Source organism: Sus scrofa, chromosome 9 (genome assembly GCF_054392235.1).
Source record: "Sus scrofa isolate SSC_HxYL_T2T_F1_AM1 chromosome 9, Sscrofa_HxYL_maternal_Yorkshire_Landrace_v2.0, whole genome shotgun sequence".
NCBI classification, from domain to species: domain Eukaryota; kingdom Metazoa; phylum Chordata; class Mammalia; order Artiodactyla; family Suidae; genus Sus; species Sus scrofa.
The window spans coordinates 95,067,501-95,093,916 of NC_139391.1; the positions used below are offsets into that span (position 1 = coordinate 95,067,501).

The window sequence follows — 26,416 nt, forward strand, 5'->3', positions numbered from 1 at the left end:
CTTCCTTTAATGTTTCTTACAAAGCAAGTCTACTAACAACACATTCTCTTAGTTTTTGTTTATTTGGGGTTATCTTTATCTCATCTTTGTTTTTGAAAGATAGCTTTGCTGGATGTAGGATTCTTCTTTGAGTTTTTCTTTGAGTACTTCTAATATGTTTTCTCACTGCCTTCTGATTTCCATTGTTTCTATTGAGAATTGAGCATTTACTACTACTAGAGTTTCCTTGTAAGTAATGACCTGTGTTATTTTTAAGATTTTGTCTTTGTCTTTGTCTTTGAGTTTCAGGATTTTTAGTGTAAAGTGTCTACTTGTAGATGTCTACATTTATTCTACTTGGAGTTTGTTGAGCTTCCTGAAAGTGTAGATTAATGTTTTAGATAAGTTTTCAGCTGTTATTTCTTTGAATAGTTTTTCTGCCTCACTTTCCACCCCCTTTTCCCTTTCCTCTCATCTCCTCTCCTCAAAGTATTCTCACTCACTATGTTAGTGTCCCACATGTCTCTGACATTCTCTTCATTTCCTTCTCTGTTTCTTGTTTGCTTTTTTGAATTGCATAATCTTTATTCAACTGTCTTCAGCTTCAGTATTTCTTCCTTCTCTTGAGTCCCTCTTGTTAATTTTTCATTTCAGTTGGGCTTTTTAATCTTAAATTTTTCCTATTGTTTATTTATTAAAATAATTTCTAGCTCTTTTTTTCTGTTTGTTGTGATGTTGTCATTATACCTTGCCTTCTTTAATTATGCGGTCCTTTAGTTCTTTGAACATAATTATAATGGCTACTTTGAAGTCTTGTTAACTTTGATTGCTCTTACTGGCGATTTCTGTTGCCTACTTTATTTCTAGTGTGTGGGTCATAGTTTGCTTTTTTGTTTCTGTTTTTTACGTGTCTCATAATATTTTGTTGGGAACTGGAGAATTAAAATAATATATTGTGGCAACTCATAGTACTGCTGTCTGTCCTTCTCCTACTCTAGGTTTGTTATTGTTGTTTGCTTGTTTATTTAGTGACTCGATGGATTATTTTAGTGAAAATTACTGCCCACTGCTCACTCTCCGCGTACCTAGTGTGAAGGCTGTGACTCCTCAGTGACCCTGGGGTGACAGTGGCTTCCATAGGGATCTTTGTGGTGTCACTTTCCCTGACCACACCCAACTGTTAAACTCCACTAATTGCTGGCTGATTGCGCTATTGTTTTCAAGTATGTCCTGAAGCATATAGTGCTCCACCAACTGGTCTCAACAAATTTTAAAAACAACTTTGAGATTTGGTTCCTACCAGGGCAACCCAGAAGTTCTCCAGTTTAGCCTATTTCTCCAGTGAATCTGTTAGTGTGCTCCCAGCAAATTGTGTTTTGCAACAATCTCCATTGTTTCTAAAAGCACTCTTAGGCTCTAACTTCTCCGTACTTTGTTGCAAATGATTTCACCATTTGACCACTTTCATTAGGGAGTAGATCCATGAAAGCTCTTTATGTTGTTTTTACTGGAAGTGAAACCCTGAACCTTACACTTTTAAATGAAGATTACCATCCTTTGTTATTTTAGAGAAGAATGTTTAAGTTTTTTGTTTTTTTTTTTTTCCCCAGAGCAGTAGCTACTAGCAGTTGGACATGAATTCCCTGGCAGAACATAAACTCTAAAATTAATGTGTTTCCATAGCCCTTTGGGTTTACTAGACAGCCTTGTTGGTAGCTTTTTTTTTTTTTTTTTTTTTAATTGAAATTTTTCTAGGATCAGCAGTGTCTCTGCAGCATTGGGCCGAAGGTTCAATCTCTGGCTCTGCACAGTGGGTTAAGTAAGGATCTGGTGTTGCTGCAGCTGTGACAACTGTGGCTCAAATCTGATCTCTGGCCTGGGAACCCTCTATGTCGTGGGGTGGACAGAAAAGAAAAGAAAAGAAAAAGAAAATTTTTTCTGATTTTTAACTACTGTTGTGACATCATGATTTATATTAAAAAAAAAAACATTTAGAAAAGTGTTACTTATTTACCTTGATTCCCTCTTTTTTCCCTTAATTATAAGCTTGGTGTTTGGGAGTGAAATTAATCTTTGGTTTTTGTTTTTGTTAGAGGCAGTAATGAACCAGGAAAAAAGAAACAACATATCTGTCATATTGAAGGATGTGGAAAAGTTTATGGCAAAACATCTCACCTACGAGCACATCTTCGCTGGCATACTGGAGAAAGACCTTTTATATGCAACTGGATGTTTTGTGGCAAAAGATTTACAAGGAGTGATGAGCTTCAGAGGCATAGAAGAACCCATACAGGTTAGTAGATTTATTTTAAAACTTGTACTTTTACTTCTTTTTTCAGTGTGTAGATGAAAATTTTAGTGATAGTTATCAAATTGGAAATATGCAAATTAACGATAAAGAAAATACACTTTCTTGATTATATGAAAGATGTTTAGGTCAAAATTCTTTACCTCATTTCTGAGATACATTTTATTCCTACTTTTTATAAGCTTTATTGGTGTAATTACATGACTTGGAATTTATTCTATTTGCTTATCTTGTATTCTTAGCATGTGGAACTCACATGTTTTATGTTAGTATTTAAATTGATGCAAAGAGAATTGAAGTATCTTATTGGTGACATTTATTAGTTTTTATTTTTTTACAATTCAGAAAATTGACTGAAGTATCAGGAATAATATAGCAAGTACTGACCTAAACTCTCACTTAGAATTGACAGCTGTCAATATGTAATGTTGTTGCAGGAAGGGGAACCCTTTCCAGGGCCTCAGCATGGGCTCTTGTATAACACTCAGAAATGAATTGTCCGAGGATACACACTTGCTGACAAAGCAAAAAGACTTTATTGGGAAGGGGCAGCCAGGCAGAGAGCAGCAGGATAAGGGAACCCAGAATTGCTCTACCACGTGGCTCACAGTCTCAGGTTTTATGGGGATGGGGTTATTTTCAGTGTTGTTTCTGGCCATTCTTCTTGCTTGGCCCATATTTGGTCTGGTTCAGGGTCCTTGGTGGTGTGTGCTCTTCTCAGCCCAAATTGGTTCTGGCACCAAAGATTCACCTCCTCCTTCCTCTTGGCCCCTCCCAAATCCTCCTGGTTAGATTCCTGGGCAGCGCTATGTTTCTTACCTGAGCTCCTTTTGTGAGACAGCTCATGCAAGTGGCTGTTACCGTGCCTGGCCAAGGTGGGTGGTTTCAGCCAATGGTTCCCTAATAATATTATCTATTATTTTTTAACAAAACAAATCATATAAAGTTGACATCATCTTTATCCTCCTATCAACAGCTACCATGAATTTTTAAAGTGTAAGTTTTTAGTACAGTTTTAATATTCTTATATATTTTGTTCATGGACATATATGTAAAAAAATGTTTTGTGGTTTTTACGACATCTTATGTAAGTGATACAGTATCGTAATTTTACATATTATGTTTTGACATCTAAGTTCATATATGTGTACACATGTGTATGTATATATGTTTCCTATAATTGCTATATAGTGTTCTATCACATGACTCTACTACTGTTATTAATCTGTTCCCATGTTTATGATTAAGGTTTTAGGGGTTGTAGCAAACTTTACTACTTTGAACATACAGTGGACATGTATAAGAAGTAGAATTGTTGGATCTTAGAGAATGTATGTTTGATTTTGCTAAATAACCACTAGAGTCTCTGAAGTGGCTGTTATCATCTCTACTTCATTAGCATTAATTAAGAGTATCCACTTTGCTGTATGTTCACCAATACTCAGTAGCATCAGGCTTTGAAGGTTTTTGTCAATTTAAAATGGTTTCTAATTTTCTTTTTTTTTTTTTGGTTCTTTTCTAGGGCCGCACCTGTGGCATATGGAGGTTCCCAGGCTAGGGGTCGAATCGGAGCTGTAGCCGCCAGCCTACACCAGAGATGCAGCAACGTAGGATCCGAGCTGCGTCTGCAACCTACAACATAGCTCGTGGCAACACTGGATCCTTAACCCACTGAGTGAGGCCAGGAATCGAACCTGCAACCTCAGGGTTCCTAGTCAGATTCCTTAACCACTGAGCCACGACAGGAACTCCGGTTTCTAATTTTTTTAATTAGCATTTTTTCCTGGTTATAGTGAGATTGGGCATCTTTTCATACATTTATTGGTCATTTATATTTTGTTTTCTATTGCTTATTTTGTTCTTTTTTGGTTGTTGTTTTCCTTTTTCTTACTGATTTATGTACTACAGTTTCCATAGTATTGCTGCTTTTTATCTTTGTGCTATCTTTTGTCATATAGAAATTGTACATTTTTACTTAGTCATATTTAGGGATAAATAAATATATTCCTTTGCCTTTTACTTTTTTTTTTAAATGAAAATTGGCTCCATTTTACAGATCAGAAAATAATCTCAGAGAAGAAAATTGGTGGTTATATCTACTTAAAGTGATAAATAGAAATTACTTGGATTGATATGCACATAAATTAGTATAATGGCTCAATCACTGAGTTAGCGTTAAGCTAAAACTAATAATTAAATTTTAAAAAAGTTTTTTTTAATTTTTCTAAATTTTTAAAATATATTTTTATTTATTTTTTTCCCACTGTACAGTGAGGGGATCAAGTTATCCTTACATGTATACATCTTCCCCCCCACCCTTTGTTCTGTTGCAACATGAGTATCTAGACATAGTTTTCAATGCTACTCAGCAGGATCTCCTTGTAAATCTATTCTAAGTTGCGTCTGATAACCCAAAGCTCCCAATCCCTCCCACTCCCTCTCTCTCCCATCAGGCAGCCACAAGTCTATTCTCTAAGTCCATGATTTTCTTTTCTGTGGAGATGTTCATTTGTGCTGGATATTAGATTCCAGTTATAGGTGATATCATATGGTATTTGTCTTTCTCTTTCTGACTTACTTCCCTCAGTATGAGAGTCTCTAGTTCCATCCATGTTGCTGCAAATGGCATTATTTTGTTCTTTTTGATGGCTGAGTAGTATTCCATTGTGTATATATATACCACCTCTTCCTAATCCAATCATCTGTTGATGGACATTTGGGTTGTTTCCATGTCCTGGCTATTGTGAATAGTGCTGCAATGAACATGCGGGTGCATGTGTCTCTTTTCAGTAGAGTTTTGTCCCGATAGATGCCCAAGAGTGGGATTGCGGGGTCATATGGAAGTTCTATGTATAGATGTCTGAGGTATCTCCAAACTGTTCTCCATAGTGGCTGTACCAGTTTACATTCCCACCAGCAGTGCATGAGGGTTCCCTTTTCTCCACAGCCCCTCCAGCACTTGTTATTTGTGGATTTATTAATGATGGCCATTCTGACTGGTGTGAGGTGGTATCTCATGGTAGTTTTGGTTTGCATTTCTCTTATAATCAGCGATGTTGAGCATTTTTTCATGTGTTTGCTGGCCATCTGTATATCTTCCTTGGAGCATTTTTTCATGTGTTTGCTGACCATCTGTATATCTTCCTTGGAGAACAGTCTATTCAGGTCTTTTGCCCATTTTTCCATTGATTGATTGGCTTTTTTGCTGTTGAGTTGTATAAGTTGCTTATATATTCTAGAGATTAACCCCTTGTCAGTTGCATCGTTTGAGACTATTTTCTCCCATTCTGAAAATTGTCTTTTTGGTTTTTTTGGGGGGTGTCCTTTGCTGTGCAGAAGCTTTTCAGTTTGATTAGATCCCATTGGTTTATTTTTGCTCTTATTTCTATTGCTTTGGGAGACTGACCTGAGAAAATATTTATGATGTTGATGTTAGAGAGTGTTTTGCCTATGTTCTCTTCTAGGAGTTTGATGGTGTCCTGTCTTATATTTATAAATTTTAAAAAAGTTTTAAAAGTTTCCTGTGTGGTTTTACATTGGGGTTTCTAATGCCACCTCACCTTTCATTTGGTGAATATGTTGTTGATTAAAAATTAAGCCTATACCAATACTGATGTCTGTTTTAGAAAAATAATCTGGCATTTATGTCAGTATGATTGGATGCAGTATTTCCATCCTGAATTAGCAATGGAACAGATTAGGGAAGCCAAGAAAATTTGGAACCTCTCTCATTGTGATTTCATCATATATGTGTGTGCGTATGTGTTGTCTGTGTGTATATGTGTGTATATTATAATTATATAGAAAATTATGTATATCTTAATTTTATTATACACACACATACACAACAAAACACTATTCAGCCATAAAAAAGTGAAATTTTGTCATTTCCAACAATGTGGATGGACTTGGAGGGTATTACAAGTAAGTGAAATAAATCAGACTGAGAAAAGGCAGATACTGTATGATACCACTTATGGGTGGACTCTAAAAACAAAATACTGACTATAACAGAAAAGAACCAGGAGTTCCCGTTGTGGCACAAGAGGTTAACAAATCCAACTAGGAACCATGAGGTTGCGGGTTTGATCCCTGCCCTTGCTCAGTGGGTTAAGGATCCGTCGTTGCCATGAGCTGTGTTGTAGGTCACAGATGTGGCTCAGATCCTGTGTTGCTGTGGCTCTGGCATAGGCCGGAGGCTACAGCTCCGATTACACCCCTAGCCTGGGAACCTCCATTATGCCACAGGAGCAGCCCTAGAAAAGACAAAAAGACCAAACCAAACAAAACAAAACAAAAAAACCAGACTCACAGATTACAGAGAACATACTAGTGGTTATGTTTGGGGAAGGAAGGAGGGGCACTATAAGGATAGGGGATTAAGAGGTACAAACTGTTAGGTATAAAATAAGCTACAAGTATATGTTGTACAAACAGGCTATAGCCGATATTTCGTAATGACTATAAATGAAGTATAACCTTTAAAAATTGTGAATCTCTGTATTGTACACCTGTAATTTAAACAATACTGTTCATTAACATACCTCAATTTTTTAAAAGTGAGTACTAAGTTAAAAACTGACAAAAATCAACACTCCTCTCCCCTGCCTACCCCAAAAGAATTTACCTCCCTTTGCACCATTGATGACAGTCACTCTTTTCTTTAACTGTGTGCACACTGAATGTTGTCTTATGACTCACTACCTCATGTTATACTACCATGTCTATCCTTCAGTTTCTAACCCTTTCACCTTTTAACTTCTCTCACCTAAACTTTTACTCTCTCTTTTCTTCCTGTTGATGTTAAAATGCTTCAGTAAGCACTGCCTCCTTTTCTTTTATATAGCTTAGTTCTTAAAGTTGAAAATTAGTAAATAAGTAATAATTGTATTATGACTATGTAATGGACTGTGATCCTTTCCTGTGTATTTTTTGTTCTTTTTTCCTGACTTTTTGAATTGCCTTCTTCCCCCTTGCATTGGTTAATTTTATCACCTTCTCTTATTATTTCAACTTTTCAAGGAAAAGTATCAACTCTATCCACTTTTTCCTTATTCTTGGAGATCTCCAGCTTTCTGATCAAAAACTGATTGATTCCTTTCTAGGGCTACTGTACAGCTGTATTCTTGTGACTTTCTTCCCTGCTCTGTTGGTTTAGACCCAGTGTTCTCAAGATCTCACATCTTCAGTTTACTTACTTTACTACTGGCTTCTGTGAAACATTCTGAAGTGCTCTCTACAGGAAGACATAGGAAAGTGAATTTGAAAATGTCTTTGTTTCCTCTTAATTAATAGTTTGGCTGATACAGAAAGCTAAGTTGAAAATTCATTCAAAATGTTAATGGCACTGCTCTGTTATCTTCTTGCATCTGTTTTACTAATGAGAAGTTCATTGTTACTCTTATTTTTTGGTAGGTAACCTAATTTCTCCCCATCAGCTTTTAAGACCTTATTTATTTTATTTGTAACTTTTTATTTTGAAGTAATTTTATACTTACAAAGGAGTTGCAAAGATAGTATAGAGAGTTCTCAAATACCTGTCACCCAGCTTCCTATTAAGAAATTAACTATTAATAGTACAGTACTATTAATTAAACTGTAGGCTTGCCCACAAATACACTTTTTCTGTTCCACGATTCAGTCCAGCATACCAGATTGCATTTCTTTGACATGGCTCTTTAGTATCGTGCAGACTGTGAAATATTCCCTTTTTTTCCTGCTAGTCTTTTCTTACTCTGACACGTTAAGTATCTTGTGGAATATTCTTTGATTTGGTTTTGTCTGATATTTTTTCTCATGATTAGATTGAGGTTATGAATTGTTGCTGGGAAGAATACCTAAGACATTATTGCCCTTCTGGTCACATCGTATCAGGAAGTACATGATGTCAGTATGTCTTATTATTGGTGATGTTAACCATGATGGATTAGTTAAGATAGTGTTTGCCAGGTATCTTCACTGTGAGCTTTTGTTTTTTCTTTCAATTTTGTTTATTAAAAGTAAGTGACTAAGTCCTGTCCATGTTCAAGGGGAGGTGAATTTAGCTCCACCTACTTATCAAAGACTTTGTGGACCTAAATGAAAACACCTATGTGAAACCACCAGTAAATATTTTGGAGGAGATTTTTCAAGTCTACACAAATATCCTGATTCTCTTTAAAGAAAATGCTGCTTCACTTTTAGCATTCCTTGTTATTTTCTTGCCTACAGTTATTACTGTGTAGTTCTAAAAGTTTTCTGTTTCCATCACTGTTTGTACAGTTTTTAGTTGTGACTCTTGTATAAGGAAGATTTATGTCTTCTTCCCCAATGATTTGTTGATTCGGTCATATTTTTATCACTATGGTATGAATTCATAAATACGTATTTTTGAGTTATCATCCATTACTATCATTAAAGGCATATCTTGGGGATATTCAGCTTTGGTTCCAGACTGCCTCAGTGAAGTGTGAGTATTACAATAAAGCCAGTGAGAAAAAAGAATCTCTACATGTATGTGTAACTGGTTCACCATACTGTACAGTAGAAAATTGACAGAACACTGTAAACCAGCTATAATGAAAAAAATAAACATTATATAGAAAGAAAGAAAAAGCCAGTCACATGAATTTTTTGGTTTCCCTTTGACTGTAAAAGTTAGGTTTACGCTCTACTGTAGTCTATTAAGTGTGCAGTAGCATTATGTCTAAAAAAAAAAAAGTAAGAACCTTAATTTAAGAATACCTAATTGTTAAAAAACGTTAACCATTATCCGAGCCTTCAGCAAGTTGTAGGATCACTGATCACAGATCATCGTAGCAAATGTGAAATAATGGAAAAGTTTGAAATACTGTGGGAATTACTAAATTGTGACAAAGATATGAAGTCAGCAGATGCTATTGGAAAAGTGGTGCTGATAGTCTTACTCAATGTGGAGTTGCTACAACCTTCAATTTAAAACAAAAAACAAAAAAAAACCCCATGATATCTACAAACCATAGTAAAGCAAAGCATAATAAAAAAAGGAATTTCGTGTTTTCTCTTTGTTCCACTTTTGACCATTGAAACTTGTTTTAAATTGTTTCTTCTGCCTTAGCTGTAAGAACTTTTCTTTTAATCTTTGATATTTTATTAATTTCATAATTATGTATGTAGGTGTAGGTTTAGGTTTTCATTTATGGTTTAAAATGGTTGGACTTTTTAACTCTGGATCCTCCCTAACCCCTTTTGCCTATTCTCTCATTCTCTTCTTTTTGTTTTGTATTCCTTTTGGACTCTTGGTAGATATATGTTGGACTCCCTATAGTGATTTTTTTTTTTTTAGAAGATTTTACATCTTTTCTCTTTTTTGTCTTTTTACTTTTTTCTGATATTTTCAATGAGATTCCTTAACTTCAGCTTCAAATGTTTCATTGAATTGTTTTTTAATTTCCAAGAGTGCTTTTTATTGTTTCTTTTTTAAAATTGCATCTTCTTCTTATTGTATTAAATGTAGGAACTTACTGAAAGTCTCTTGTTTCCTCCAGGAGTATTATTATTTTTTGTTTGTATCTTGCTTTATCTGAGGTTGTAGGTTTACCGGCATTGTCTAGTGCTCCTTGGCTTTTTTCAGGTTGATGATGATGATGATTGATGCATATGTTTCTTTGAAGGATTATGAAAGCATTATGAACTGATGGCTCTCTAGGAAATTGGGGAGGGACAGTGTGTGTTATATTGGACCATACCTAATATCAAAATATGGTAATACAGTATAGAATCACATAACTTTAGATACAAATCCTCGAATATTTTGCCCTGATTTTTTTATATTAGGGGCTTATATTCTATGTATAGGCTTCAATTTACTGTTTTATGCTCTATATCTCCCTCTTATTATTTTGGTTTATATTATTATTATTATTGCCTTTTAGGGCCAAACCCACGGCATATGGAAGATTCTCAGGCTATGCCACAGCAATGCCAGATCTGAGCTCCATCTGCAACCTGCACTACAGTTCATGGCAGCGCCAGATCGTTAACTCACTGAGCGAGGCCAGGCATCAAACCCACAACCTCATGATTCCTGGTCGGATTCATTTCTACGGCACCACAACAGGAACTCCTCCCTCTTATTATTTTGAATCCCAGACTTATATAGCATTCTACAAAAGATTATCTCTCTTTTAGAATATATCGTCTTCCATGATAACCTCTATTATTTGCAGAAATTTGATATATTCAAACTTGGATCACAGTGTCTAACACAAGTGAGTTTCACAGGATTTTTTTCCCCTCCTTTGTCTCCCAGCTTTGGCCCTGTGGTACCAGTCTAGGAGAAACCATGTATATCTAGCAAGAGAAATGAGAAAAGGAGCCCTATACTCTAAGGCCAGCCCTGTTTGTAGGTTGCACTATAGCGGCAGCAACATAAGCAACTAAAAACTTGAGAAAATGCCTGTATGTGTGGTTAGAGGAATCAGGATGTTTTCTAGCAAATATGAGAGGAATCACTTTTTTTTCCTCTCTTGCCATTTCACTCTGAAGGCTATGCCAGTCATGATATATATGCAGGACAATGAAGGAAGCCTCAAGAATTCTGGCTTTCTAGCCAGAGAAACCAGGAAAAGGGATAACTGGGGGTTGGAGAGTGAGGGAATGTTTGAAGAGATCTGTAAAAGGTGATTCCTAATTTTGTATATGAAACAAACAAGTTCTAGACTCACTCCTGAACTGCACATTACAGAACACACCTAAAGAACCATAGTAGAGGCCTCAAAGACTGAACTGTGTTAAACCACTAACTCCTAGTATATGCTAGGCAGACCCAAAGAATATAATAGTGTTTTGCTAAAACAAAATTTATTCTCTAGAGAGGTTTTTAATGGGACCAGAGTCGCCACAATATAATATCTAAAATGTTCAGGATACAATTCAAATTTAATCAACATACTACATATCTGACCATGTCAAGATGATCCGTATGTGGAATTATTAGACAAAGACTTTAAAGCAGCTATTATAATCATCATCCATGGTGTAAAGGTAAAAATACTTGAAAGGAAAAGCAGGAGTTTTTAGCAAAATTGAAACCATAGGAAAGAACTAAATGTTAATTTTAAAACTGGAGAAATTTAATATTCAAAATCAAAAATTTAGTAGATCTGAGGAAAGTGTGAAGCTGAAGGTAGAATACTAGAAATTATATAGTCTGAAGAACAGAGAAGAAAAAGATCAGGGGAAGAACAAGAACTGGGCTCAGAGACTTGTGAGACAGTAATAAAGTTGATGTCATTGGAGTCCCAGACAGAAAAGAGGAAAAGATGTTGAAAATTTTTGAAAAAATAATAGCTGAGAGTTACCATTTTAGGTTTAAATGGTAAGATTTAAGAAGCTCATTGAATCTGACAGAAACCAATAGAAAACCACACCTAGTAACGTCATAATCAAATCTGCTGTAAATCAGAGGTAAAGAAAAAATATTGAAGGGAGCTATAAGAAAATGACAAATATAGAGGAATAAAAATCTGATGGATGACCAGAAAAAGATAAGAATTTTCAACTCACCATTTTACATCCATTGAAAACTTCTGCAATAACAAAAGCAAAATAAAAGGTTTTCAGATGAAGGAAAATGAAGAGAATGTGTTGCTATCAGATCTGCTTCAAAATAAATGTTAAAAGAAGTTCTTCAGGCTGAAAGAAAATGATACCAAAGGGAAATCTGGAACTTAATAATCAAGGAGGAACCTAAGAAATGGTAAATACCTGGGTAAATATAGCAGATTATTATTCCTCTGCTTAAATGTTTAAAAATATGTTCAACTATTTAAAGTAAAAATTTTAATACAGTTTGATGGATTTTCAGTGTTCGTGAATATAATACGTATGGTAGATATAACATGTAATAGGGTGAAGAAACATTGTTTTATTGTGAAAATAAAAATTGTTATGTATATTGTGAAAAGCTTGCTGTATATATATATATATATAGTAATCTCTATATTAACCACTAAAAATACAGAGTTTCAGAGGGAAATGGGAGAAAAAATAAAATAGAATACTAACAATATTCATATAATCCAAAAGAGAGGAAGGAAGGGGAAACAGAAAAATGTTAAACAGGGACATAAACAGAAAAGAGACAACAAAATAATAGACTTAATTATCATCAAATCAGTTGTCACATATAATACAGATAGTCTAGACATAACAAATGGAAGACAGATTGTCAGATTGCATTAAAAAGACCCAATTTATATTGTCTACAGAAAACCCACTTTAAATAAAATCATATGGATAGGTTAAAAAGCATAGGAAAAAACATACAAGAACTAACCAAAAGAATTTGAAAGTTGTTACATTAATAACAGGCAAAATAGATTTCATAAAACAAATCACTAGATACAGTGGGAAATTGTGTAGTCATGAATGGGCTACTTTACCTGAAGACATGATAATTCCAATTATAATATATTCCTAACAACAGAGTTCCAAAATTTATGAAGCAAGAACTGATAGAACCAAAAGGAGAAATAGACCAGTCCTCCATTACTGTTATAAAGTTGATACTATGTTTTTAGTAATTGATAGAACAGTAATTGAAAACCTGAAAGGGTATAGAAAGAACATTATTAGTTAACTTGCTCTAATTGACATTTATAGAGTACTCTAGCCGTTTGCAGCAGAATACCTGTTTTTCCCAAGAGCACATGGAACATTCACAAAGATAGACCGTATTCTGGGCCGTGAGACACACCTTAACAAATTAAAAGTATAGAAATCATTCAGAGTATGTTCTCAGATCATAATGGAATTAAATCATAAGTTAGTAACAAATACCTGGGAAATCTCTAAATATTTGGAAATTCCCACATTTCTGAATAACCCATGGGTTAAGAGGATGTCTCAAGGGAAGTTAGAAAATATTTTTGACTAAACAAAAATATATAAAAATTTGTGAAATGGAGGTAAAACAGAGCTTAGAGGATATTTATAGCATTAAATATTTTATTATTGGAGTTCCCTGGTGGCTCAGTGGGTTAAGGATCTGGCATTATCACTGCTATGGTATGGGTTCAGTCCCTGGCCCCAGGGAACTTCTACATGCCAAGCATGGCCAAAAAAAAAAAAAAAAGAAATTTCTTTTTTTATTAGTAAGAAAGATCTTAATAATCTAAGCTTTTTTACTTTAAGAAGGAAAGAAGGAACAGATTAAAACCCAATAAGAAGTTAGGAAATTATAAAGATGAGAGGAGAAATAAATTGAAAATAGAAAAACAACAGAGATAATCAGTCAAACCAAAATCTAATTTTCTTTGAAAAGAAAAAAATTGGTAAATCCCTAACCAGTTGGGCAAGAAAATTTACCGATGTTAGGAATGGAAGGGGCTATCTCTAGGGCCCCTAAAAGACAATAGTAATAAAAGAATGTTATGAATAACTCTATACTCTGAATTGGAATTTAGGTGAAATGAACTAATTCCTTAAAAGGACACAAGTTACCAATACATTAGGAAGAAATAGATAATGGGAGTAGTCCTATACCTGTTAAAGAAATTGAATTTTTAGCTAAAAGCCCTACATGAAGAAAACCCCAGACTCAGGTGATTTCATTGGCAAATTCTGTCAACAAATTGTACCAGTTGTGCACAGTCTTTCAGAAACTAAATGAGAGAAAACTTTTCAATTATTTGCTGAAGCCTGCATTATCATAATACCAAAGCCAGACAAAGCATTACTAGGGAAAAAGATAAAAATGTCAAAATCCTCAATAAAATATTATCAAACCAACTCCATTAATACCTAAAAACAATAATGTTTCATGTCTAAGTTATGTTTATTCTAGGATTGAAGGACTGATTGAACATCCAAAATCAATCAGTAATTTACCATATTAACAAGAGGGCAGAAAATCAAATAATTACTTAAATAAATACACGAAAATTATTTGGGAAAATCTGCATTCAGTTTGATGAAAATTCTTTTTTTTTTTTTTCTCCTCCCAATACTAATTCAGTTTTAGTGGATGTTCAGGCCCACAGGAGGCAACTGCCTTCTCATCTCCTTTGGCAATAACAACATGGACACACTTCCTTTCCTTCCTTCCTTCCTTTCTCTCTCTCTCTCTCCCCCTCTCTCTTTTTTTCTTTCTTTCATCTCTAAGTGAGGGCTTTTTTTTTTTTTTTTTTTTTTTTTTTGTCTTTTTGTCTTTTGTTGTTGTTGTTGCTATTTCTTGGGCCGCTCCCACGGCATATGGAGGTTGCCAGGCTAGGGGTTGAATCGGAGCTGTAGCCACCGGCCTACACCAGAGGCACAGCAATGCAGGATCCGAGCCGCGTCTGCAACCTACACCACAGCTCACGGCAACGCCGGATCGTTAACCCACTGAGCAAGGGCAGGGACCGAACCCGCAACCTCATGGTTCCTAGTCGGATTTGTTAACCACTGCGCCACGACGGGAACTCCTGATAAAAATTCTTAAATCAAGAATCGAAGGAGTTTCTCTTGTGGCTCAGCAGGTTGGGAACCAACCCATCTGGTATCCACAGGGATGGGGGTTCGATCCCTGGTCTTGCTCAGTGGCGTTGCTGGGAACGGTGGTGTAGTTTGCAGACGCAGCTCAGATACCACATTGTATGGCTGTGGCGTAGGTCAGCAGCTGCAGCTCTGATTTGACCCCTACCCCAGGAACTTCCATATGCTGTAAAAAAAAAAAGGAAAGAAAAGAAAAAGAAATTGAAGGGTACATCCACAATAAGGGCACTTACAAAACTACAATCAATAGCATACTGATGAGGACTTAATGCTTCTCCATGGGATCAGGAACAGACAAAGATGTCTGATTTTTATCACTCTTTTTTTTTTTTTTTTTTTTTAGGGCCACACCTGAAGCACATGGAGGTTCCCATGCTAAGGGTCCAGTTGGAGCTGTAGCTGCCAGCCTATGCCACAGCCACAGCAACACCAGGTCCGAGCAACATCTGCGACCTACACCACAGCTCACAGCAATGCCGGATCCTTAACCAACTGAGCAAGGCCAGGAATCAAATCCGCAACCTCATGGTTACTAGTTGGGTTCCTTAACCACTGAGCCACAACAGGAACTCCTGATTTTTATCACTCTTACTCACCATTGTACTGAAACTCTTACTCAGTGTTGTAAATTAAGGAAGTCATAAAAAGCATACAGATTCTAATGGAAGAAGTCAGTATCTTTATTTGCAGACCACTTGGTTATTTAGAAACCTCACAGTGACTGTTAAAAAATGTTTATAACGGAGTTCCCATCGTGGCGCAGTGGTTAACAAATCCGACTAGGAACCATGAGGTTGCGGGTTCTATCCCTGCCCTTGCTCAGTGGGTTAACGATCCGGCGTTGCCGTGAGCTGTGGTGTAGGTCGCAAACGCGGCTCAGATCCTGTGTTGCTGTGGCTCTGGCGTAGGCCGGTGGCTACAGCTCCAATTGGACCCCTAGCCTGGCAACCTCCATATGCCGCGGAAGCGACCCAAAGAAATAGCAAAAAGACAAAAAAAAAAAAAAAATGTTTATAAGACTAATAAGTGAGTTTGGCAAGATTGCAGCATACAAGGTGAATATACACAATGAGTTTATTTCTACATACTAGCAATGAACAACTGAATATAAGTAGTTTAATTGTAGTGTCATTTACAGGCAGAATGAAAGGAATGAAACACTTTGCTATATATCTCATAAAATGTTGAAAGGTATGTATGCTAAAATTAAACATTAAAGAAATTGAAAATGACCTACATTCTTGGAAGAAGATACCATATTAGTACATTCAGGAGCTCTATGTTATTTTAATGATGCAATGCAATCCTTTTCAAGACTAGCATTATGTAGATAATAACATGTTGACCTTAAAATTTATATGAAAGGCAAAGCAATTAGAATAGCCAAAACAATTTTGAAAGAAAACAAAGTTGTCTGATTAATAGTATGTGATTTCAAGTTTTCCTGTAAGGCTACAGTAAGTAATCATTTAGATTTTGGTGAAAAGAAGGACCTGTAGAGAAGTAAGACATAATGAAGTTTAGAAATTGACCCACACAAATAATGGTGCAAAAACAATTCAGTGGAAAAGAGTAGTCTTTTCAGTAAATGGTGTGGAAGACTTGGACAGCCACATGCAGAAAAGAAACTTTGACCTACATGCCCTATATCTTTTATAAAAACTAACTCAAAATCACCCAGACCTAAATCTAAACCTAAAGCTATAAAACCTTTTAAATAAAATACAAGATAAAATCTTTTTGGTCTTGGGTTAGACCGAAGTTTTTAATACCACACCAGAAGTACAGTCCATAAAATAAAATTTGAAAAATTGGTCTTCATAGAAACTAAAACCTTTTGCTTTGTGAAAGATCCTGAAAACACAGGACACAGACTGGAAGAAAATTTTCAATTAAAATCGTGTATCTGACAATGTACTTTTGTCTAAGATATATAAAGAATTCTCAAACCTCAACAGCGTGTGAACAAACAGCACACTTTAAAAACATTGGCAAAGGATCAAGACAGTTCATTAGAATATACATGTGGCAAATTCGCACGTGCAAAGATGTTCAGCATCATCTTTTATTTGGGGGAGTGCAAATTAATACCCCAGCAAGATAGCAGTATACACCGATTAGAATGGCTAAAATAAAAATCACCACCAGAGTCCTGACATATAGAAGCACTGTGAGAATGCAGAGCAACAGGAACTCCTTCACTGGTGGGAATGCAAAACAGCACAAAACCTTTGGCAAACATTTCTTATAAAATGTAAACATAGACTTAGCATATGACCTTGCAATCCACTCCCAAGTACTCACTTAGCTTTAAATATATATGGCGTTTATTTATAATTACCCTAAACTGGAGACAACCTAAATGTCCTTCAACTGGTGAGTGGATGAAATTATGTAGTATATCCATATATTGAAGTACTACTACTCCCAACATCAAGGAATGAATTATTAATACACACAACCACACGGATGAAATTCAGTTGCATTATGCTAGGTGAAAGATGACAGCATCAAAAGGTTACCTATTGTATTACTGTATTTATATGATGTAATAGAAAAATCAAAACTATAATAATGAGAAAAACAGATCAGCATTTTCTGGAGTGCGACAGGAGGAGGGAGAGCTTAACTGTAAAGAGACGTCATGAGGGAATGTTTGGAAGTGATAGCAGTTCTATATTTTAATGTTGCTGATAGCTACATAACTTAATGCATTTATCAAAACTCATAGAACTATATGCTAAAAAGAATGAATTTTGCTGTGTAAGCTGAAACATTTTTCTATAGTATGAGACAATTTTTATTTTTGGGAAATCGCAGTCTAAAAAGGGAGATTTTCTAGTTAATTTTTATTTTAACAGTTCAAAAAAGTTTTTTGCTCAGCTTCATGCATATGCTTCAGTATTATGCAGCATGTCTATTAACTTTACCAAGAATAATAGAACCAGAAGGACCCCTGAAAATGACTTTGTGCAGTTCTTCCATTTTATAAGTAAGGACTAAACCAAAGTCTTTAAGAAGTTGATTGACTTCTTTACCAAGGCTTCATAGTCAGTTCCTTGAGCCAAATTGACTTATTTAGTGATGAGTAAGAATTGAGCCGTGGGAGCAGTAGAGTAAACAAATTCAGACAGCCAATAACAGTAACAGTTAACGTTTCTGATCCCCTTCGATGTGCTGGGATTTTTCTAAATGCCATTTTTAAAAATCCAATTTCTCATTTAATTCTTTGAGCAAAAACGTGAAATAGATGTCTTTGTTATTCTCAGTTAAAAATGAGGAATCAGAATTGGAGAGAGAAGTTTCCCAAAGTTACATGACTGGTAGGTAGAGCAGAGTCAGAATTTTTATCCTAAACTAGAATCTAACTCATACAAGAAAGTATCACATGTCAGGAACTATAAGCAGTTCAGCGTTTGGGAACCATGATATTTGTGGCAATAGATAAAACAAAAAAAGGTGGACAGGGGTCAATTTCTGTAGGATGTGATTTTTTTCTGCAGCCATAGGAAATGCAGAACCATTGAAAGTTTTCAGCAGATAATTAGATAGTAACCTTTTCGTTTCAGACCATTTGGTATTTGAAAGGAGGACAGATTTATAAGGAATAATTTTGAGAGCAATTAGCAAAAACAGTAGGGACTTTTGGTGAGATGCTAACTAAAACAGAAGTTGTAACGTATATTTGGAACCACTTTAAGAGATGTTTGTGCAATAAAATTGACAGAACTTCGTGATTAATTAGAAGAAAAGAGATGATAGGTGCCAAAGATGACTACTACCAGTTCAAGTGGAGAATACAGGAAAAGGATAAGCAAAAGGTAGAATTGTCTGTCTCCCTTCACTTCTGTCAGTTTTGCTTCTTATTGTTTGGGGCTTTTTTGTAAGTACATATATATATGTTTATAATTGTCATATCTTCTTGGTGGAGTGACACTTTTATTGTTATAATGTATCCTTCCTTGTCTCTAGTAATAATTTTTGTCTTATTGTTCTGATATTACTAAAGCCATTTTGGCTCCCTGTTTACACAGTATTTCTGTTTTCTGTCTGCTTACTTTTAGCTTGTTCATGTCTTTGAGTTTTAAGTGAGCCTCTCTTAGACAGCATATAGTTTGGGTTATTTTTTTTTTTTTTATCCTGTCAGTATACACCTTTGAATTAGACAGTTTAATGCATTTATATTTAATGCAGTTGCTGTTAAGGACTTCTGCCAATTTGATATTTGTTTTCTATATCTTTATATCTTCTTTTTGTTTCTGTATTTCTCCATTATTGACATTTTTTGTTAAATATTCCTTATATATTATTTTAATTATCTTGTGATTTATTTGTATGTATGTGTGTATATATGTATGTATATACATATATATTTTTAAATTATTTTCTTAGTGATTGCCTGTCTCGGGGGTTACAGTTCACATCTCATTAACAATCTAGTTTGGATTAATACCAGCTTTATTTCAATAGCATGCAGAACCTTTTTTCCTATATAATTTTGCCTCCAATCATGCTGTTATTTTTACCAATTACATCTTTGTAACATAGGTGTCAACATAGATTTATAAATATTGCTTTATGCAGTTGTGTTTTAAACTAGACAGGGGGCAAATGAGTAAAAAGCACATTTATGCTGCCTTTTACATTTATCATTGAGTTACCTTACCTGGTGGTTTTTATTTCTTCATATGTATTTCATTTATCATTTAGTTTCTTTTCATTTCAGCCTTTAATATTTCCTATAGATGCAGATTTTCTAGTTACAGATGCCTTCAGTTTTTATTAATCTGGGAATATCTTAATTTCTCCTTATTTTTGAAAACTAATTTTGCTGTATATAGAATTCTTGGTTGGCAAGGCTTTTTTTTTTTTTCCTTTCATCTCTGAATATATCATCCTATTGCTTTCTGACCTCCATGATCTCTGATGAAAAAAATCAGCTGTTTTTTCTTACTGATGATCTGTTGTAGGTAATGAGTCATTTCTCTCTTGCTATTTTTTAGATTCCTTGTTTTTTACTTTCAACAGTGATTATTATGTGTCTCAATGTGAATCTCTTGACATTTAACCTGCCTGGGGTTAATTGAGGTTTTCAGTGTGTAGATTGTTTTTCATCAGATTTGGAGAGTTTTCAGCCATCATTTCTTCAAATACTCTTTCCTTTAAATGCCTGGAACCAATAAATCTCTCCTTTGCTGATTGTACAATGTAACTTAATTATTTTGAGATTCTAGCCAACTTTCATTATCCAAAATAATTGGATACCCACACCATTTAGGAGTAGACAGACTAGAAATACTATACACAAAGCATGTCACCATAATTTCTCATTTAACTTAAAGTTTGCCACTGAATAGCCAGGAACTTGAATTTCTTTCTCTGTTAGTACTGATAGCTTCGTGTGGTTGCAAATGACTTTATAAAGATAATGGGAGCTTATAGTCAGAGACTCTTGCTTGTTCACAGTGTGTATAGATTGATCACCCAGTTGATTCAGTGTTTACTGAATGATTTATGCCTTCAGGCCATCACCCTCTGATTTCTTTAATTATTATTGGGCATTTTGGCTTTAAAAGAATGGAGGTTATGTAGTGTGAAAAACCTGAGATAGAAATTAGTTGCCTTGAATCCTGCTCTGATATTAATAAATTGTATGATTCCTAAGCAAATTAATTTCTGAGCCTTCCTCATCAATAAAGTGAAAATGTAAAATAAGATCTTTAAGATTTCTTCCAGCCTTAAAATTTGTAAACAGAGTTTTTCTTTTGAAATAAAGTGGGAAGCTTGAAAGAGAAAGGAGTTCAAGATTGATCCTAAAAATAAACCCTCATTTATCTGTTTTTCACCCTTCACTGGGTGTCAACATTCATAAAATACAAGTCATTTCACCTTAAAATTTAGCTGCCTTTTATTTTTAATGTTTTTGAAAATTTTGCCTAAACCATTTATTTATCCTTTCATTCAATTTTTTCAAGACTGAAGGAGAAAGCAAAGTTCAGTAAGAACTGCAAATGCAGTTTGTTTTTTGTTTGTTTTGTCTTCTAGAGCCTCACCCACAGCATATGGAGGTTCCCAGGCTAGGGATCCACTCAGAGCTATAGATGCCAGCCTACGCCACAGCCACAGCAACGCAGGATCTGAGCCATGTCTGCAGCCTAAACCACGGCTCACGGCAACACTGGGTCCTTAACCCACTGAGCAAAGCCAGAGATCAGACCCGAGTCCTCGAGTCCTCATGGATACTAGTCGGGTTCATTAACCACCGAGTCACAACAAGAACTCCTTTTTTTTTTTTCCTAAATAAAAGCAAACATGTAAAGAAGAGGGGATAATATCTGACATGGACAAACTCCAACTTTTTTTCTATCGGTAAGTCAAAAGCATGTCTAGGTAAAAGAAGTCAGCTGAACTGAGTGTTCTTACTATCCAATTCCCATATTGGATTAGTAAAAACATTCTTTCTTTCTCTTATAGCACTTTTAGAGGAAAGGACTAAAGCTAATGTTTAATTCATTGTGAATATGACGATACTAGCAGTTAACCAAAATTTTGTGCCCCACCCATTATACAGGAAAATGAAATTACTTTTTCCTAAAATACAGAAGTAGTTAGTTCCAGTAGAACTATATTGTATCTTTAAAGAGAGACCATTTAAGGATCAGTCTGTGTTCCAGAATCTAATAGTCTCATTTTGTAAGACCTAAAAACTATCAAATTGGAAATGTAGTGTCTGCCCAAACTCTAATTTTTGCCTCGTGAGAAACTCAGTACACTATAAAGTTATTAACTGATTTTATTTGAAGTAGTTCTAAAGTATTTTGTGCATTATATCCAAAACTGAGACAGTAGTTTTTAAGGAAGAGTGGATGTGAGTCTTGAACTATATATATATATATATATATATATTTTTTTTTTTTTTTTTTTAGTCCGCACTCACAGCATATGGAGGTTCCCAGGCTAGGGGTCGAATCAGAGCTGTAGCTGCTGGCCTACACCATAGCTCACAGCAACACCGGATCCTTAACCCACTGAGCGAGGCCAGAGATTGAACCTGTGTCCTCATGGATGCTAGTCAGATTCATTTTTCAGTGAGCCACGACGGAAACTCCCTGAACTTTATGTATTGTTATACCGGAAGAGTTTTTCAGGATCATCTATTAGAAACCCTCTTATTTTATAGAAGAAGAAACGGCTTTTATTTTCAGTTCTTAGCAGAATCAGGATTTTAACTCACATTTTTTATTTCCAATCACATGTTCTTTTGTTTATACTGCACTGCGTATTTGATAGCATTTTAAAATAAAAGCATAAAGTATTAAAAGTTAAATGTATAGTATGACCAGAAGAGAAATTATTTTAAATTATAATTTCTTTTAAATAAAGTGATTTACTATTTATTTGCTGTTTTTCTGTTTAGGTGAAAAGAGATTTGAATGTCCAGAATGTTCTAAAAGGTTTATGCGGAGTGATCATCTCTCCAAACATGTCAAAACGCACCAGAATAAGAAAGGTGGTGGGACAGCTCTTGCCATTGTTACCTCCGGAGAACTGGACTCATCTGTTACAGAGGTGCTTGGCTCCCCAAGAATTGTCACGGTTGCAGCCATTTCTCAAGATTCAAACCCAGCAACTCCCAATGTTTCAACCAACATGGAAGAATTCTGAGAAGTTATTTATAACAGAGACCTCTAGTGCTGCACTTAAGTTTACACACCTTTGCAAATCTGGAAATGGGCTGGTCAAGTGGATTACAGAGTAGAAAATCATGTTTTCATTCTTGGTTTCTTTAAGTATTCCAAGATTTTGGGTCAGCACACGAAGTGTTGAATTTTTAAAAATACAAAAAGCAAACTGATGTATTGGAAACAGAGAGAAAAGTATTTCCTCCACGTTATACGTTGTAGTTATTTGGAGATAGATCACATAATATTTAAACCGAATCTTCCCCTCTCTTAACATCATGTGTTAACATTTTAAAAAAGACAGACCTCAGTAGTTTGCAGGCTGGACCTTAATTGGACTTGTTTTCTTTGAAAGTACTTTGTTATCAGTTCAGTCAGTAATAATTTATTTGGCTTTATTTTCTTCCAATAGCACAGAAAACAGATAGTTAACTGATGATAAAGATAATACTTTATTTCCTTAGCTTGATTTTTGGAAAATCAACTGAAAATAGTTTTGGCCGTCTTTTCTAAATGTTAGAAATTCTTCAACAGTTGAATTAGGTAAGTTCCAAAAAAGTAATCTGAGCTCCATCTCAGATCTTTATTACCACTACATTGTAGTAGTGCGTATGCAGACAATCAGTAAAGTCCAATTACTTTCTCCATTTGGAGACACAGGAGAACTAGAGCTAAACCTTAGGTTAAATTTTAGATTGAAACCATAGGGAAATACTGGGGGAAAAAATGGTTCAAACAAAACTCATAATAGCTTCAGAAAAATGAAATGAGGCAACTTAACATGAAAGGTTTTGAAGTTAGGATTGATTATATTCCTAACCCTAGGTTGAACCACAAAGTTCATTTAAAATGTTTATATTGGAAATATTTGCATAGAGTTTAAATTGTTCCGTAGTTTCATATTCTGTAAATATGAGTTATGTTGACAATGTGCACAATTCTTTATGCTTTGACTTGGTAGCCAAAGAAAGAATTATCACAATTCTTTTTTAAGGTCAGCAGAAAATTATCTTTTACTTATATTACAATTTCTGTTTTCCTCTCTACTAAAAATTAGTCAATCCCATTTTATTTCTAGCACTGTGTTAGGAGACTAATTAAGAATTTATAACACAGTAATGTCTTTATGTTATGTCAATGACTGGATTTACCCTAAGAAGACAGCCTAACAAATATATAACAGATGTGATACTATGAAACAATAATTATTTTTTAAAAATCAGAATATTTCATTTAAGTGACTAAAGAAAAATGTATCATTGTTTATGCAAGGGTCTTAATAGGAAAGATGGCCAAAAGTTTCATATTAAAAAAATTTGGATTATACCAGTAGTTTAAATATTAGTATGATATTTCATATTGTAAAAATATATTTACAAAGAATTATAATGGAATTGGAATAGACCATTTGAAAATGGAAGTTTTTAACTTTGATTTACTAATACCATTAGTTTGGGGACTATTTGAATATAGGTGTATGTTTTCTTGTGCATTCTCTATTATTTCAGGAAAAGTAATACTCATGCAAATTCTCTTCCAAAATTGTGATGTTTCTTGTATTTTTGATGAAGGAGAAATACTGTAATGATCACTGTTTACACTATGTACACTTTAGGCCAGCCCTTTGTAGCGTTATATAAAACTGAAGGTCTTTTGTGCTTTCAGTTTGTATAAAAAAGCTTTGAGATTAAAGGAAAAAAAATTTTTACACTGTGGTTATAAATTTCAAGTTTCTTAAAGCTTTTGTAGACTTGTAACAAAGTCTTTAAATTTTAGTTGGATTTTGTAAATTGTTTTGTATATTTTATTTAATGTACTCTTAACAACTCTGATGTATCTGGCTTTAAAACATCAGAATCAGTTTGTTGTTTTGTTTGGTACAGAGGAGCATTTGGTAGTGTTAATTTTAATTTTATTATATAGGAGCTGAAACATCAAATATATATTTTATCTATCATTATGCTACACAATCAGTGCTATAAATTTTTTTATGCAAAGAAACTTTCCTAATGTTTGAATCATGTTTCCTCAGAGTGACACTTTTTGTTGTTGTTAATACTGAGTATGAGCTCTCTGCACCATTATTCCACGAACCAGTTGTAAATGCATACCTATGTATGCTCATCAGAAATGGAAGTTATTTTTTAATCAGCAATGAGGCCTATTACAAATTTAACAAACTGAATCTTGATAGCTTTATAGCATATAAAATATATTAATTTGTGTTAGCAGGTGCACATTTTGCCACTGAAATTAGAAATATTTTGACAGTCTTCTGCATACCATTCTGAATCCACTTTTCTGTCTTATAAGAATCGTAAATTTCCATGTCCTTTATTTGACTCAGTGGGATATAGCTGTTATAAGTAATAGGGCACAGATGTGCAGTAGAGTCTTGTTTAATGGCATTTCACTGTTCATTCCCTTTGCCACTGTTATAAAACTTTTCTTTATTGTAATGATCAGTGCAAAGCTGTGTATTTATCATGGTAGAACTCCAGTGTTAGGATAGTTTTTTCTTACAGTAAACTTTCTTTGCTTAGGTTTGTGTATGTGTTGCTGATTACATTAGAACTTGATGTTAAGTCATTATTTATCACACTCTCATGAGAGCAGTAATAAAAGTGTGTAATCTAGGAGAAAAAGTTAATTTGTCAAACTTAGATAAGCATGATGTTTAGGTCCTATTTTTCAATTTTATAACTGTTTTATTGCAACAATATTTGTATTTAAGTCTTCATTTTAATGCCTTGTGGTGTTTTTTTATGCATGTCACTAAGTTGTCATCCCACATAAATTGATGTGCAGCATAGGGTATTAAATCTACATAATGATTTTAAAACAGAAATAGTTGATGGTAAAATGTAAATGTTTTGCAAAAATTCCTTATAAAAAGTTTTGTAGTAACATTTCACTTGTAAATTTTTTTTGTAAAAAAAAAGAAAATGAAAAAAAAAAATGAATCCAGAAAAAAACCTGTTTCCCATATCCTAGAATTTAGACATTTATTCTGCCAGCAAAGCCTCTGGGGCTGTAATTGACATTTTTACAGTGCTGATTTGTATAAAATTTGTTTTTTGTGGATTTGGAAATAAAAATCATGTACAAGTTGTTGCCTGCAATAACAATTGCAAGTAACCTATTAAAAATTCCCTTGAGTTTAGCATGTTTCTTCATTTAATTATATATACTTTAAGGCAGCAATAAATTGATTGAACTATCAACGTTCTTATCACGGTGAACACTGGAGAGTAAATGCTTCTTACTAGAAAACGTATTGGCAGTTCTTCATAATTCCTGGTATTAAGATCTGGTCACCATTTCTCTGAACATACTGCCAAAGAACACTAATTCAATTTCATGTTAATTTGTAGTTATTGCTCTGGATATTTATGGAAATTAAAATCTGATTTAGGGACATTTTAACTTAAATGCTTTTAAGCAATAAATGTTAGGAGATGGTATGAAGAGCTAAAGCATAAAATTATGAAAACATAATTAAAATATAAGTTCAGAATCACTAAGAAGCAATGTATGCCATATAGATGCAAGAGTCTATAAGCAAAAGCTGTTGTCTTTTCTTCCTGGGAGAGCCCTGCAGATCTCATGAAGAACCCTCACTGACATAACGAATACATTAGTGTCACAATTTAAGTTATCAGATTTCCAAACCCAGGCCAGATTAGATTCCAAACTTAAGTTTTCAGATTCCAAACCCAGGCCAGGTAAGGGGCGGGTATGTTAAGCAGCAAGGAAGTGCATTGGCCCACTGACAAAGAGGGCTACACAGTGTTTGGGCAGGTCACCTTGTGCAGCAAAACCCTAAAGTAAAGACATGGTTAGTATAATACGTGTTCATGACAATTCCTTAATCCAGAAACAAATTGATTCTGCTCTGCCAAGTAAAACCAGTAAGAAAGAAAGTTTTCAGAAGATTTGTGTATTTCAGTTA

At 34.5% G+C, this 26,416-nt stretch overlaps 1 protein-coding gene across 2 annotated transcripts in view; it reads left to right on the forward strand.

The window, feature by feature from the left end:
• The window catches only part of SP4 (Sp4 transcription factor), a 72,766-nt gene extending 47,393 nt beyond the window's left edge, over positions 1-25,373 (forward strand). For both annotated transcript variants that reach the window (XR_014816818.1, XM_003482682.5), the window contains 2 exons: positions 2,073-2,272; positions 22,200-25,373. Coding sequence is in view for 1 of the 2 variants with exons in the window: in XM_003482682.5 (XP_003482730.4) it covers positions 2,073-2,272; positions 22,200-22,447 (448 nt within the window). In the remaining variant the exon portion in view is untranslated. The remainder of the gene's footprint in view (positions 1-2,072; positions 2,273-22,199) is intronic.
• The last annotated feature ends 1,043 nt before the right edge of the window (positions 25,374-26,416 follow it).